This window comes from Coregonus clupeaformis, chromosome 3 (assembly GCF_020615455.1).
Source record: "Coregonus clupeaformis isolate EN_2021a chromosome 3, ASM2061545v1, whole genome shotgun sequence".
Lineage (NCBI taxonomy): Eukaryota > Metazoa > Chordata > Actinopteri > Salmoniformes > Salmonidae > Coregonus > Coregonus clupeaformis.
The window spans coordinates 41,955,082-41,971,962 of record NC_059194.1 but is presented as its reverse complement, the minus strand read 5'-3'; the positions used below and the strand labels follow the sequence as shown (position 1 = coordinate 41,971,962).

Genomic DNA, 16,881 nt, shown 5'->3' with positions numbered 1-16,881 from the left:
ACACACACACACACTTTACCCTGAAGCCATATCAACCCTGCTATATTATGTTAACACAGTTATCCACCATTTCCAACTCTCCCAATTAATGCAAACCAAAACCAGTAACCACATTTATCAGACATTCCTTCAGGGGGGCTGCTCCAAAAATACCCCCTACCTGTCACCTCTACCCCTTCTCTCCTTTCCTTCCCCCAACCCTCCATCTCTATCAACAAAGAGAGACTACTGGCACAAGCAGTTATGCACTATTAACAAAATTAACTCTCTGATTGATTAAAGTAAAACATTAATATAACACCATTCCCAAAAACCTTTATCATTTCATTGCTTTTCAGACTCTCTCTCTCTTTTCTCTCATCAACAACTGCTTTCTCACAAACACCTTTTAAGGGGTTCCTTTCAGACCTTAATGAAAGGTGAAGGGCAGAGGTGAGAAAGATATGATCAGGGCGGTAAAGAGGCAGGTTGAAAGGTCAAGATGGGTCAGTGCAGGGTGAGAGGAGAGAGACTGGAAGCTTTCATCTCTCACCTTAGGGGTTAGGAGGTGAGGGAGAAGGGGAGTAGAGGTGAGGGCTTAGTTAGGGGGTGTGAGAGAAAAGAGAAGGAGGGAAGGAGGGGAGACCGAGGTCAAAAGGTGGAAAAACAGGAAATCACTCACACCTGCAGATTGAGAGGAGTTATAACTGCAGTCTTACTTAGCTTTACTAACCCAACAAAGAAACAACATCAAGGGGTTTCACTCGTTCTTACAGAGCCCACTTCGGTCCCACACACCCGTCCGCTTCTCTCCCACACAAACACACTCTATCTTAATAGTGTAATGCCTCCATCCATTTCCCGCTGTCAATTATCCACATTAAACAACTCCCTCCTCCTTCCTCTCTCCTCTCTCTCTCTCCTTCTCTTTCTCTCTCTCTCTCTCTCCCAGAAAGAGGTCAAACTGCTGCCCTATTATCCTTTCCACTGATCCACGCAGGTCACAAGGACATCAATCCAACCATTTTGTAATTTGACCCAATGTAAGGACCTCTCCCAATGATGCAGAGAAATGGTCTGTGTGTGTTTGTGTGTGTGCCTGCATGTGTGTAGTGTCCTACCTGTCAGCGTCTCCCTGGCCCGTGGAGGTGTTGCGTTGGAGGGTCTCTCGTACCGCCGCCATGCCGTCAGGTAGACGGTTGAGTCGCCGCGCGTACAGACTCAGACCGCCGTCCGTCATGTAGCTGAGGACAGAAAAGGTCAAGGGTCACATTAGAAAACACAAGGTTTTCAAAGTCAAAGCTCACGTTAAAATTACACAACACTGAGTTTTACATCACTTTGATGGAATACAGTTCATTCTTGATGGATTCCAACACTGATATTGTTTGACTCAAAGGAAGATTTTTCATGTCAGCTTTCAAGCCAGGAAGAAGAAAACGAACATGGTCCAACCCTTGGTCTAACACCCCAGAGAAAGCCAACAACTCCCTCCCTTTCTGGTGCCTGGGCCGGACAAACAAGATGGATGTCCCTTCCTGCTCTAAATAAAACCAACGAGGAGAGGAAAGGACATCCATCTTGTTTGTCAGGCCCAGGCACCAGTCTCATCAATCAGGATTAAATGGCTGCTGGCCGACTGGACCGGTCACTAACTCCACACCACTGGGGCTCTGCACATGCACAGAAGAACACAGACACACACACAGACACACACACACACACACACACACACCAGTACAGCTAGACCAGTACTTCCCCTATATTTCCTAGATGATGTTCCTGGTGCAGTGTTATTTTTGGCACTCTTTTTTAGATGTAGTCTAGTTTTAGTCATTTTGACTAAAATATCATTAAGTCTTAATCACATTTTTGTCATTTGAATAACGATTTAGTTTAGTTATTGTCAAAATGACGAAAACAGTGGGCCATTTTAGTCAACTAAATGGCCTTTAATTTTTGTCACATAACATTTTTATTGCTTCATTAACCTATAGTAAACATGAATCACTTACCTCCATGTGCACAAACATACAGTAATCAAAAAACATTTTTTTCCATGACATTGACCAGGTGAATCCTGATGAAAGCTATGATCCCTTATTGTTAAATCCACTTCAATCAATGTAGATGAAGGGGAGGAGAATCATGATTTTTAAGCCTTGAGACATGGATTGTGTATGTGTGCCATTCAGAGGGTGAATGGGCAAGACAAAAAATGTAAGTGCCTTTAAACGGGGTATGGTAGTAGGTGCCAGGCGCACCCGTTTGTGTCAAGAACTGCAACTCTGCTGGGTTTTTCACGCTTCCTGTGTGTATCAAGAAAGGTCCACCACACAAAGGACATCCAGCCAATTTGACACAACTGTGGGAAGCATTGGCGTCAACATGGGCCAGCATCCCTGTGGAATGCTTTCGACACCTACTAAACCTACTACACAACCACTGACTGTACACATACAGTACACCTCATACATATACTAACTGTACAACCACAGGGAGTCAGAGTAATCATATCCTCAACCAATCATGAAGAGAGTCACAGGAACTGAACCAACCAATGTGGTGTGAAAAATAGCCCTTTGTCTGTGCATAGACAAGCTATTGTTTCCATATACTGTATAGTGAAGACACTTACAAACTGCAGAAGGAGCAAAGACAGAGAATAACGTATGAGAGATGCATTGTCAACGTCATACTAAGGCTTTACCAACACACTGCCCTGAACACTAACACTCTTGCTTTTGTATGACCTTTCTACAACCTCTCTATAACATCTCTACAACCTCTCTATAACATATATATAACCTCTCTACAACCTCTCTATAACATCTCTACAACCTCTCTATAACCAGTCTCTTCAATGCCACCTGTCCCCTTTGCCCTTTTCATAGACACACAGAGGTGAGACAATGTATGAGTGGAAAAGGTGAACAAGAAAGCAGAGGATGATGATACTTTAATTGACCAGGTTTCTTACTTCGTACACCAATAACTCCCATAGGAAGTGGTTCAATCTAATAACAGCCACACAGAGGGGAGTTGCCCTCTAATCTCGTACAGTATGTCCTCTCAGAAGCCTTATCGTTCCATAAACATCTCTAGAATAACCTGGAATCTATTGACTTTACTGCACAATGCTAATAGGTGACATGGTGCAAACATTTTAGCTTCCCTCTCATGTTATATGGCTACTGACCAGGGTTATGCTCAAATTCCATTTAAATTAACTCAATTCAAGGAAAATAATTCAAAAAATGACCCATTGTTTTGTATGAAGGTTTTCCAGTTCATGCAGAGTTTCCACCCAGTGGAATAATAAATAGACCCTAACCCTGCAACTGACAAAAGCACACTCTCACTAAAAACCAGGTAACAGCAATGTCAAGGTGTTACATGCTTAGTAAGTGAGGATGACATCTGAGAATCAGACACACACCTTTATCCCCACTCATCTAAAAACAGATAGGACAACTGGATTGGATTTAAATCACAAGACAAACAGACACTTTCTAGTTCACCCACTTCAACTGTCAGTTGAAACCACTGAGACATACCTTTTCGCCTCGCACATCTTAATGATGTTAGTCCAACCTAAAACAAACGTGTCCAGGTGAGTTAAGATCCCCTCGATAAAGATCAGAATGAACCTTTCAGATCAGAATGTGTGTGTGCCAAATATTATATGTAGCAACAGTGTAACTGTCATACAGATACTCTTTCCTGTGTGTAATGTCTATACACTTAGGCCTAAGTGTGTGCATAAGTATGTCTCGCGCGCTCGTGTGTGTGTGTGCATAAGTATCTGTGAATATACAGTATGTGTGCTTCTAGTGTGTGTTCCTCGGTGGGTGTTCAATGTTGGTATGCGGGCTTCTTCTGTTAACTCCACATGCTCCCACTCACTGAAGGCTCTGCCGCTGCCTGGCTGTCTGCTTGCTAAAGAGCACAAGGTGGATAGGGGTGAGGAGGGGAGGGGAGGGGGGGGGGTAAGGTTTAGAAGAGGGGGGCCAAAGGGAACACCATGCCCCCAAGCCAGTCAGAGCGAGAGGTGAGGGAAGTTGGACGGGGGGTGGGGCGGTATCTCCAGGGGCCAGAGAAGCCGAAGGGTAAGAGAGGGGGAGGGGGAGGGGTGAGAGAGGGGTGAGGGAGGTGGACAGTGCTGCCTGAGGTACTTCATTCTCATGCAGAGTGATTACCGAGGCACATCCATCATGTTGTCTTGTTTGGGGGGTTTCAGAAAGCACTTCACTAAAAGCATGACATCAAAAGACACACGTCACATACCCAGGTTAGGAGCAACACCATGAACCAAGGATCAAACACCTCAGGTCTTCATAGCTGTTTCACCACCAAGTGCTAACCTCTTACTTTCAACCAATTATAACATTCTATATATACTTTTTTACTCCTCCACAATGATATAAATAACAACCTTTACACACCTGGAATGAGATAAAGAGCGATAACTGTAAGTCGGCTGTAAGTCCCACTAGACGGGCAAGTGCCACAATTGGCTATATCGTAAACATTTATGAAAACAACATTAATTCAAGGTTAGGGTTAGGGATAAGCTTAGGTTTAAAATCAGATTTTTTGAAGATAAATTGTAGAAAAAAGCTGTGTTTATGACTTTGCCACTTGCACACAAAGTGACTACCCTGTAGGTGGGCGTGGAAGCCAACTCATCCTCCATGGTCAAACCTAGAATACGTGGAATCAGTTAGTTGCTAATGCCAGCCTAGCATTGGTGGTTAACCATTCAAGGCCTGGGGAGGAGGGGGGAGGAGACTGAGTTATCTGTGTCTGTTTTAAATGGTTAAGACACAGGGCGGCTCCACCATATTACCACACACACACACACACACACACAAACAAACACACACAACCCCCCAGGCTACAGGCGTAATCTGGTCACTCCGTTTCCACGGCAGCCATTTGAATAAGGGCTCATTAGCGACCATCAATCACCCTGTTCCTAGCCCGAGGCTGGGACCATTCACACACACACACACACACACTCCTGTGACTATAGTTCATCCTCAGAGCCTTTGTGTGTTTCCTTTATATGCACGATGTCATCCTCCTTCTCTCACATGGCCAGGGTAGTGGTACAGAACATGATGCCGGATCCTTCTCTCACATGGCCAGGGTAGTGGTACAGAACATGATGCCGGATCTAAACTATAGCAGCTCTCTACTACCGTACAGCACCTGATGGCTCATCTCTCTACACTACAGCTTTGGCTGACGTCCCTCCCTGAGCCAATCCCTAAGTATAGATGTAGGAGATCATATTGCACTAGCAGGGGAATGGTTGGGGTCTTTCTCTTCATAGCACTCACCTGCCCAGGTGTGTGTGTGTGAGTGTATGTGGGTGTTTGGTTTGAAATGCCTTATCTGAGTGCTTCAGGGGGAGCACTTAACCCCACCCCTTTCAGAGCAGGTGGCTCTGCAGAAGTGATTATGTCGGGAGAGAAACTTTGCGCTTTGGTTCATAGAACCGTTGATTGCATCACTTTTTTTTACATGGTGGGGTCGTGATTTTTTTTTTTATCGGGTCGGGGGCCAAAAAATTTGGAAACCCCTGAATTATGTCATCTAAAGAATTATATTTTCCTTCTTCTTGAGACTTTGAGGAAGTTTAGGATTTTTTGTTGCTTTTTGATGTTTGACTATACAGTATTCAGATATCCATTCTTAGTTACTCATAGGTCCGTTTTATCTAATACATATCTTTCTGTTCCCCCATAAAGCTGCGTTAGATCATTTATACCCTTGTGTCTTAGTCTCTCTCTCTTTTTGGCCGTCCACTCTCCTGATTCTGGCATCAGCAGCAGAGTTGGCTCCCAGAGTGTGTAAATGAATATGATAATAATGATGACAGCATTGGTTTAAATTGCAGAGTATGACAGCCAAGGTATGCAGGGGCCTGTTACAACACAGACACTGACTTCAACATGGGCACTGACTAGAAAACAAACAGGTTATGGGGTTCAACTCTACTGGATTGAACTCACAGAGCGGAGCTACATAGAGGTAGCATCTGATCTGGGCCAGCATTCATGAAGCGTCTCAAGAGTAGGAGTGCTGTTCTCGAATCAGTTTTGCCTTTCAGGTAATAATGAGAATACAATTATTTGGACAGGGGAAACCTGATCCTAGATCAGCACTCCTAATCTGAGACGCTTTGTGGATATGGGCCCTGGTCCCCAAAGGACATTCGGAAAGAATTCAGACCCCTTCTCTTTTTCCACATTTTGTTACATTACAGCCGTATTCTAAAATGTCCTCATCAATCTACACACAATAACCCATAATGACAAAGCGAAAACAGGTTTTTAGACATTTTTGCAAATGTATAAAAAAACGTATTTACATAAGTATTCAGACCCTTTGTTATGAGACTCGAAATTGAGCTCAGGTGCATCCTGTTTCTATTGATCATCCTTGAGATGTTTCTACAACTTGATTGGAGTCCACCTGTGGTAAATTCAATTGATTGGACATGATTTGGAAAGGCACACACCTGTCTATATAAGGTCTCACAGTTGACAGCGCATGTCAGAGCAAAAACAAAAGGTTGAAGGAATTTTCCGTAGAGCCCCGAGACAGGATTGCGTCGAGGCACAGATCTGGGGAAGGATACCAAAAAAATTCTGCAGCATTGAAGCCACTCCTCAGTAAAAGGCACATGACAGCCCGCTTCGAGTTTGCCAAAAGGCACCTAAAGGACTCTCATACCATGAGAAACAAGATTCTCTGGTCTGATGAAACCAAGATTGAACTCTTTGGCCTGAATGCCAAGCGTCACGTCTGGAGGAAACCTGGCACCATCCCTACGGTGAAGCATGGTGGTGGCAGCATCATGCTGTGGTGATATTTTTCAGCAGCAGGGACTGGGAGACTAGTCAGGATCGAGGGAAAGATGAACGGAGCAAAGTACAGAGATATCCTTGATGAAAACCTGCTCCAGAGCACTCAGGACCTCAGACTGGGGTGAAGGTTCACCTTCCAACAAGAACACAACCCTAAGCACACAGCCAAGACAACGCAGGAGTGGCTTCAGGACAAGTCTCTGTATGTCCTTGAGTGGCCCAACCGGAGCCCAGACTTGAACCCAATTGAACATCTCTGGAGAGACCTGAAAATAGCTTTGCAGCGACGCTCCCCATCCAACCTGACAGAGCTTGAGAGGATCTGCAGAGAAGAATGGGAGAAACTCCCCAAATACAGGTGTGCCAAGCTTGTAGCGTCATACCCAAGAAGACTCAAGGCTGAGTAAAGGGTCTGCATACTTATGTAAATGTGATATTTCAGTTTCTAAAAACCAGTTTTTGCTTTGTCGTTATGGGGTATTGTGTGTAGATTGATGAGGTAAAAAAACGATTTAATCATTTTTAGAATAAGGCTGTAACGTAACAAAATGTGGAAAAAGTCAAGGGGTCTGAATACTTTCCGAATGCACTGTATACCATCTCAAAAAGCTATTACAGAATGTCTTACAAGTCCTCTCACAACAATAATTTATTTTCCCTTTATGCCACACTACTTTTGGCTATACCATGTTCACATTTGTACACCAAGGGGAGATTACAAATACACTGGCGCCCTCTTGTGACATGACAGCCACTTATAATGCAATGATTCCCAAACCTATGAGAAAGGGCACAAAACCAATCAAACCAGCCCCAAAAGGGATGAGCTGCAATTTGCAAAACACCATTTTTATGTTTTGACCATGTCATCATATGCTAGTTCTCTCAGAATACTCACCCACTGGTGACATCATCAGGGCGCGCTGCGTTCTTGCTCAGCACATCCCCGTCACTCATGTAGCCCGTCACCTCCATGGCAATGCCCTCCAGGTCAATATCCTCCCCTCTCTCCCCCAGATCCATACTGAGGGCACCTCCCCGCCCCGCCAGCTGTCTCCGCAGGGGGCCAGGGTACAGGTAGCGCCCCCCCTGCCCTCCTCCTCCCAAGGCACGACCCCCATAGCCGTTCCCTGTAGAGGGGGCGTCCCCCGCCTGCAGACGGGGGCTGGACTGGCCCAGTCGCCATGACGACAGGGAGGGCCGGGAGGAAGTGAGGCTGAGGATGCTCCGCCCACTGCCGCCGCTGATCTCCGTGGTGACGTTGCTGTCAAAGGTTGTCTCCAAGGTGCTTGGGGAGGGAGGGAGGGAGGGGGAGAAGCAGAAAAAAAGACTATGAGCGTAAGACTAGACATTCACTCATCAGCATTGAACTGGACTAGATTAGACAGCAGTCTCTAATCCTGTGAAAGGGAGAGCAAGCAGCACGGAGAGAGACTGGGTCATGAGCTTGAATCAAAATCCAAAGACAAGACCACTGCTCCATCCAGCCAATACTGGATCAAAGACACTGACACTCTCATAAAGGGGTGGATCATGCTGAAAAACCAGACACAAAGCGGCTTACAGTCTTGTGCGCATACATTTTTACGTATGGGTGGTCCCGGGGATCGAACCCACTACCCTGGCGTTACAAGCGCCATGCTCTACCAATTGAGCTACAGAGGACCCCCAAGCCATAAGACTCCTGGACAGCTAATCAAATGGCTATCTGCTTTTATTGTTTACTTATCTACTGTTTATTTAACACTTATTTTTCTTAAAACTGCATTGTTGGTTAAGGGCTTGTAAGTAAGCATTTCACTGTAAGGTCTACCCTGTTGTATTCGGCGCATGTGACAAATAACATTTTATTTTATTTGATATTGTGGTTTCTCTCTAGGAGCTGTGTCTGTTATGTCTTAATGGATGTCAGTGGAACTTGTTGAATACACAGAATTGAATCTGGAATCTGTTTGGATACTGGACTGGACATATGTTCTGGACCTGTCCATTCTCATTGCAGGGGGTTCTTACCTGTGTGTGATCTGAGTCCCCCGTAGACTGGACATGGTGTCTTCCAGGTTCTGGCGTAGGTCTGCAATGTTTTTAACAGTCCGCAGTCGCCGTGTCTCTGGATCTTCTGCTATACAGAACAAACAATGTGACTGAGTACATAGGTACTAGTGGTGCGCGGGTCAACTGTTTGTTCACCCGCACCCGCCCGCAATTGCTAATAACCCATCAGCAACCGCCAGACTATATGTGATAAAGTGAGAATCTGAGGCCCAAACTCCGACGTCATTTTTGCCTCCGTGGATCGACCTTAACTTTTTCTCCCTGTTCCCAAAAACATTTGCAATTGGTGTGTAGGCTATTTGGCGCGCGTACAGTTAGGCTCTAAAGCTTACACACTAATGCCAGATAGCCTAAAATAATGAAATAAAAACCTCAATGTAGCCTATAGATATAAATTGCACATGAATTATACATTTAAGGATTTTTAAAAGTATTGTGTTCTCTTTATTCAACCCGCCCGCCACCCACCTGCCCTTCATCAACACAATTCTTCATGACCCTAAACACACCTGCCCCGTGGATATACCTGAGGGGACTGCGGACTATGAGTCAACCTGCGCATCACTAATGGTCACAACAAAAACCACAACTGAATTGTGAGTGCATGAGCCAGAAAGGTATTTTTCCCATCAGACAGAATCAATCCACAGTCGGATTAATGTGCTGTTCTCCTCAAACTAACAATCTCACACAATATATATATATATATATATATATTTTTTAATGGCCTATGTAATTTCTGTACTGTTCAGACACACATAATCAATTGCCCATCAGCTCCTACAGACAGAACTAGTCGATGGCCTACCTGAAAGGTCCTCAATGGATGGCTGGCTGGTTTTAAAGGGGACGTTTTCTCCGCCCGTTCCTCCTGACCCTGCCTCTGTCGCCATGATACCGTCCACGTCCGTTTGTGACCTAGATGATAACAAAGTGCCAAAGGTCAAAAGAAATATCAGGATTGTCAATGTCAATTCCCCCCTTTCTCTAAAACAGAGATGGTATGATCCTGCCGTTAATGCCCTATGACTGGTTAATGACAGGAGAGGAAGTTCCTAAGTGGTGAGTGTAGGAGTGAGGCAGTGGGGGGGCTATTCATACAGGGGAGGATCAGAGGTATAGGTCAGGGGTGGGGTGAGCATACAAACACACAGTGGGAAAGGTGATTCTAGGGGAAATTCCTAGCAAACAGCTTGCAGATGCCCACTAATGATCAGTGACTAATGACTTATGATCCTTTCAGACTTTCTCAGGATACTAATACAGATTCACAAAGGCCTGGTCGGGTAGACACATCATGACAAAATGTTACAGTTGACAGTTTTATCAGTCCAAAGTATGTATATTACTCACCTGTACATGAAGGGTGCTACGGTGGCTGTGTTGGGGTGGCTGTGGTGCTGCTGGGGCTGAGGTAGCTGGACGCTGACTGTGTTGCAGGCTGTGCTCTGTGTAGCGCCACCACTACCACCTTCCACCACCGGGGCGGCACTGTGGCCCTGTTGTGAGGCCTTGCCTTCTGTAGAAGCCAGACTAGAGGTAGAGCTAGAGTGTCTGCTGTCCCTGTCTCTGTCAAGGTGTCCGCGGTGCAGGACCAGACCCCCTCCCAACCGCATGCTCCGGGGACGCTCCCCGCCCTCCTTCCCCCCTGCCGAGGCGGCCTTCCCCCCTAGCCCTGAGGTTTTACCCCCTGGCTTTGGTATGCCGCTGTGTGCAGGGACAGAACTCTCCTTCTTGGCCACTTTGCTCCCTTTGGGTATGAAACTGGCAATTTTAGAAGTTCTCTTATTGGAGGAGGGTTCCGTTTCCATGGCGACAGTGGTAGTCGCTTCCTCCTTAGGCTCCTCCCCCCTGAGTTCCATCCTCTCGGTGGTGATGTGCTTCCCCGCCTCTTTCCCTCTTTCCTTCTCTTTCTCCTTCTCCTTCCCCCTATCCTTCTCTTTCTCCTTCTCCAGTCCTTTCACTGAGCTCTTTTTAGCAGTCAGAGCTCTGCTGAATGTGCGCTGAGCGATTCCCCTCAGTGCGATCTTGGGGCTGCTGGTTGTTGTGGCGATGGTAGGGACATGGGTTGAGGCACCACTGTGGGTCATCCCATTACCGGTCCCGTTGGCGCCGGGCCGGGCGTTCCCCTCCGCCTCCTCCAGGGAGCCGGTGTTGGACCCTGCCTCTGCCCTCTCCACTCCACCAGCCCCGAGCTGCCGGGCGGGGGCACCACTGTCCGCCTGAGCCCCCTGACTGCTGGAGGACGAGGACTTAGATCCACCTTTACTGTTAAACAGCTTGAACTTCTCCAGCATAGACTTCTGTTGGATAACTTTAGGGGGTTGCTCGGTGGACGAGGAGGCCTTAGAGGAGGTTTCCTTCTCTTGCTTGACAGAGAGCATGGCTGAGGAGGAGGTGTGCTTGGAGCTCCCAGATTTACTCCTCCAGGGCTTGCTGCTGGAGTTGGGGTGGGGGATGGCCGAGGAAGAGGTGGAAGAGCAGGAGGATGGAGGGACGGGAGCCGAGGTAGAGACGCTGTTGGCGGAAGTGCTGATGGTCGCTGGGGACGACGGAGCATGCTCAGTCATTACCGGAGTCTGTGAAGTCATACCCTCTGAGGGTTCTGTGAGGAAGAGGAGGGAGAGGATGAAGAGGTGGAAGGGATGAAGAAAAGGATGAGAGGAGGAAGTGAGAAGAGGATAACAGAGAGGGGAGGAGAACAGGAGATGCGAGGAGTGAAGAAGAAGATGAAGAGGAGGAAGAGAAAGGGGAAAGCAGGAGTCAGAGAGAGGATAAGGAGAGGGGAAAAGAGAGAAATAAGAGATTGTTAGATAGAGCAATCCTCATAGACCCCACACTAACTGTCCATTTAAGGTCCTGCACTGTGGAACGCTCGAATTAGCCTGTGTTGACACAGTCTAAACGTGTCATTACTTAAACGCAAGCGAACCCACAACACTCGGCTAACTATTAGAAACCTTGGACACTAACAATGAGAGTGCCAATCATAAACTGTTTATAAAAACAATGAGGGAAAGCGCTTTAAAGTTGGCCAAGGAATTTGAGCTGAGATACAACACTGCCACTGACACCCTTGGGAGGTTTGGACTTATATGGACTGATTCTGGTCATTATCTTCCAACTCACAGACAAATACTTGCTCCATTCCAAGTTTGTATTCTGAACTACTGTGGAAATGACCTAGCTAAAACACAAATATTTTCATTAATTTGACTTTTTTGTCTAAATGAAGGTTTTACATAAGATACATCTGTTTCACTGTTACAGAGCACACAAAAACCAACACAAAGCACTTTTAAAAGTTTATATTTTGTTACCCCTCTAAATCAATAATGTTTGACTTACCAATAACAGTCACAATCAAATCCAAAACCCACATAGATACAGAACTAGCTAAGATATTCTTCCTCAAGAGGCTAATACTGTACAGTACAAGAATAGAGTATAGTTATTGTGTGCCTGTAGAGACTCCCAGTGCCTACTTACTGCTAGCCTTACTTTGAATATTCAAAGCCAAACTGCCAAACTGCCATTGTGGCCACTCCCATGTCCAACCCATTAGCCAGCCAGTACAGCACATGGACACAGCAAAACAGAAGCTACTGTCCTGCTGCACTTCCAAATACTTTCACAAACACTGTCAATTAAGTAATGATCTCAAACTACAGCCGTTGAAATTCCTTTCAATACACTATTAGAAAAAAAGGTGCTATCTAGAACCTTAAAGGGTTCTTTGGCTGTCCCCATAGGAGAACCCTTTGAATAACCCTTTTTGGTCGCAGGTAGAACCCTTTTCGATCCAGGTAGAACCCTTTTCGGTTCCAAGTAGAACGCTTTCTACAGAGGGTTCTACATGGAACCCAAAAGGGTTCTACCTGGAACCAATAAGGGTTCCCCCTGGAACCAAAAAGGGTTATCCTATGGGGACAGCCGAATAACCCTTTTGAAACCCTTTTTTCTAAGAGTGTAGCATCTCTTCTTACAGTGCAGTATGCAACCCTTTTTTCAGTATACCGCATTAGCGTGACTCTAAACACTTGACTTTATCATGGTAACTCCTTAAACGACTCTATTTTAATATTCACACATTTGGGCCTCGTTAAGAAGTATTTACTAGGAATATTAAACACTCCACATCTTTATGCCACATCCCATTTTCACCACATCTATTCCTGTTTTTAAGCACCTTTCATGCCCTAATTGCTTTTCATGCCCCTGTCGTTTCCCCCCAGTTCAGTATTTAGCGAGCGAGCATTGAAACAATGTGCACATTAGGAAGTGATTAGGGCCCAATTAGCCATGCTAGCAGTTAGCCAGCAGAAAGTGGGTCAGGCTGCTAATAGCTGGCTTCCTATTGGAGGAGGGCCTGAATGAGAGCGAGAGGAGGACCAGCAGTAATTACAGAGGAGGTAGAGGAGAGAGAGAGAGAGAGAGAATGAGAGAGAGAATGAGAAAGAGAGAGGGATTCAGACTCACTGAGGCTGGGATGTGGGAAAAGGGGAACTTTGAGAAGCTTACATCATGCCAACAGAACAGTCTGTGCCCCAGAGGGAGAATAGGGGGTGAAACCAGCTGGGATTTTGGTTCAGAAGTGGACATTGTGTTGGCTTGGACACTGGACACAAGAAAAACACAGAGCATGCCTGGGGATGACCCAGAACCAGATGACCACCTAAAATGCCCCAGTTTGAATGAAAAGGAGATCCACATTTCACATCCTGGGTCAGAGGTGAACTTGCTATGAACCCCTTGCCCCACGGTTGTCAATAAAGTTGTATTGAAATGAATCCCCTTCTTTTATATCACACAATTGACTTGTTTGCCTGTTTTAGAGACACACATGATGTATCAATACACATAAACACTCACACCTGAGCCACTGACCAGCATTCTTTCTCCCTCGCTCTCACCTAAAGATTGCCACACAATGAACTTTCGTCTCGTCCAATATCACAAACACATGGACTGCTGACATCACACTCATAATAGGTCATAGACCTCCTGACCTGACTAAGATCACTGTGACAAAGTTCACTACCTTGGAACAAAAACAGAATTCCACCAACACACACACTTTTGTGACTCTATATGACTTGTGTATTCTAGTAGTTTACACAGGACACATGTTTTAGTGTTTAAATCTTAACTACTCAATTAGTTCAGTCAATTAGTAGTCTGAAATCTGAGTCTGACAGAGGCCCTCAGGACTTAACCACAGACCACCAGTGAACTTCCTGCCATAACCCAACTCTGTCTCTCTCACACACACACACACACACGCACACACACACACACACACACACACACACACACACACACACACACACACACACACACACACACACACACAGACAGAGACAGACACACACAGACAGAGACACTCTCACCTACTCTAGTCAAAAAACCTGTGTTGAACAATGTTTTATCCAAAATCTAATCTACAGTGCATTCAGAAAGTATTCAGTATGACTTTTTCCACATTTTGTTACATTACAGCCTTATTCTAAAATTTATTAAATAGTTTTTTCTCCTCATCAATCTACACACAATACCCCATAACGACAAAGCAAAAACTGGTTTTTAGATATTTTTACAAATGTGTTAAAAATAAGAAACTTAAACATCACATTTAAATGAGTATTCAGACCCTTTACTCAGTACTTTGTTGAAGCACTTTTGGCAGAGATTACAGCCTCGAGTCTTCTTGGGTATGACGCTACAAGCTTGGCACACCTGTATTTGGGGAGTTTCTCCCATTCTTCTCTGCAGATCCTCTCAAGCTCTGTCATGTTGAGCAGTTGGGCAGCAGGTAGCTTAGTGGGTAAGAGCGTTGTGCCAGTAACCGAAAGGTCGCTGGTTCTAATCCCTGAGCCGACTAGGTGAAAAATCTGTCGATGTGCCCTTGAGCAAGGCACTTAACCCTAATTGCTCCTGTAAGTCGCTCTGGATAAGAGCGTCTGCTAAATGACTAAAATGAAAAAATAAAATAAAATGTTGGATGGAGAGCGTCGCTACACAGCTATTTTCAGGTCTCTCCAGAGATGTTCGATCGGGTTCAAGTCCGGGCTCTGGCTGGGCCACTCAAGGACATCCAGAGACTTGTCCCGAACCCACTCCTGCGTTGTCTTGGCTGTGTGCTTAGGGTTGCTGTCCTGTTGGAAGTGAACCTTTGCCCCAGTCTGAGGTCCTGAGCGCTCTGGAGCAGGTTTTCATCAAGAATCTCTCTGTACTTTGCTCCGTTCATCTTTCCCTCAATCCTGACCAGTCTCCCAGTCCCTGCCACAGTAAAACATCCCCACAGCATGATGCTGCCACCACCATGCTTCACTGTAGGGATGGTGCCAGGTTTCCTCCAGACGTGACGCATGGCATTCAGGCCAAATAGTTCAATCTTGGTTTCATCAGACCAGAGAATCTTGTTTCTCATGGTCTGAGAGTCCTTTAAGTGCCTTTTGGCCAACTCCAAGCAGGCTGTCATGTGCCTTTTACTGAGAAGTGGCTTCCATCTGGCCACTCTACCACAAAGGCCTGGTTGGTGGAGTGCTGCAGTGATTGTTGTCCTTCTGGAAGGTTCTCCCATCTCCACAGAGGAACTCTGGAGCTCTGTCAGAGTGACCATCGGGTTCTTGGTCACATCCCTGACTAAGGCACTTCCCACCCGATTGCTCAGTTTGTCCGGGCGGCCAGCCTTAGAAAGAGTCTTGGTGGTTCCAAAATTCTTCCATTTAAGAATGATGGAGGCCACTGTGTTCTTGGGGACCTTCAATGCTGCAGAAATGTTTTGGTACCCTTCCCCAAATCTGTTCCTCGACACAATCCTATCTCGGAGCTCTACCGTCGTGGTCAAATGTTTTGAGAATAACACAAGTATTGGTCTATGGTATACTTCACAAAGTATACCATAGATGTTACTATGGTATACTGAAGTATAATTACATGTTACGGTCCGGCACTGTTGGTCCTGTTCCTGCTGGTTTTCCTTTCCCTTTTTCCCTGTGTGTGTTGTTTGTGTCTGTCTCCCCCTGCTGTGCAGTCCTGTCAGAGGATCTAGGTCAGGGGGCGTGGCCATTCTCTCACAAGATCAGTTACATCCAGCTGCAGCTCGTTGTCAACAATCAACCAGCAGTTATCTACCCGGGCTGGACACCTCTCCAGCGCCAGTTCGTTCCTACCCTACCTGTGATCCCGTCTGTTCCTGCTGCCTGCCTGCCTGCCATTCCCACGCCGCAACCTGCTCTGTTGTCTGATATCCTCGTCATCCAGCCCTCAGGACTACTGGCTCTCCACCCTACTCAGCTCCTACCCCGGCCTGAAGCTACTCCACCCTGCACTGCTTCTCTCTACCATAACACGCTGAATAAACTACATCATAATTCACCCTCTTTGTCCGCGTGTCCGTCTCTGCACCTGAGTCCCCCACCCAAGCCTAATATTACAAGCATTCCATAAGTGTCAAAGGCTTTTATTGACAATTACATTAAGTTTATGCAAAGAGTCAATATTTGCAGTGTTGACCCTTCTTTTTCAAGACCTCTGCAATCCACCCTGGCATGCTGTCAATTAACTTCTGGGCCACATCCTGACTGATGGCAGCCCATTCTTGCATAATCAATGCTTGGAGTTTGTCAGAATTTGTGGGGTTTTGTTTGTCCAGCCGCCTCTTGAGGATTGACCACAAGTTCTCAATGGGATTAAGGTCTGGGGAGTTTCCTGGCAATGGACCCAAAATGTTGATGTTTTGTTTCCCGAGCCACTTAGTTATCACTTTTGCCTTATGGCAAGGTGCTCCATCATGCTGGAAAAGGCATTGTTCGTCACCAAGGAGGATGTGTTGGTACCATTCTTTATTCATGGCTGTGTTCTTAGGCAAAATTGTGAGTGAGCCCACTTCCTTGGCTGAGAAGCAACCCCACACATGAATGGTCTCAGGATGCTTTACTGTATGACACAGGACATGCTTTACGGC

At 46.0% G+C, this 16,881-nt stretch overlaps 1 protein-coding gene across 1 annotated transcript in view; it reads right to left on the bottom strand.

Annotated features, from left to right (window-relative positions):
• LOC121559822 (neuron navigator 2-like) overlaps nt 1–16,881 on the bottom strand; it is a 329,305-nt gene that overhangs the window by 61,755 nt on the left and 250,669 nt on the right. Inside the window, exons 9-13 of the mRNA XM_045208606.1 lie at nt 10,266–11,517; nt 9,721–9,830; nt 8,871–8,979; nt 7,756–8,145; nt 1,101–1,223 (exon numbers count right to left, since the gene is read on the bottom strand). Coding sequence (XP_045064541.1) covers nt 1,101–1,223; nt 7,756–8,145; nt 8,871–8,979; nt 9,721–9,830; nt 10,266–11,517 — 1,984 coding nt within the window. The remainder of the gene's footprint in view (nt 1–1,100; nt 1,224–7,755; nt 8,146–8,870; nt 8,980–9,720; nt 9,831–10,265; nt 11,518–16,881) is intronic.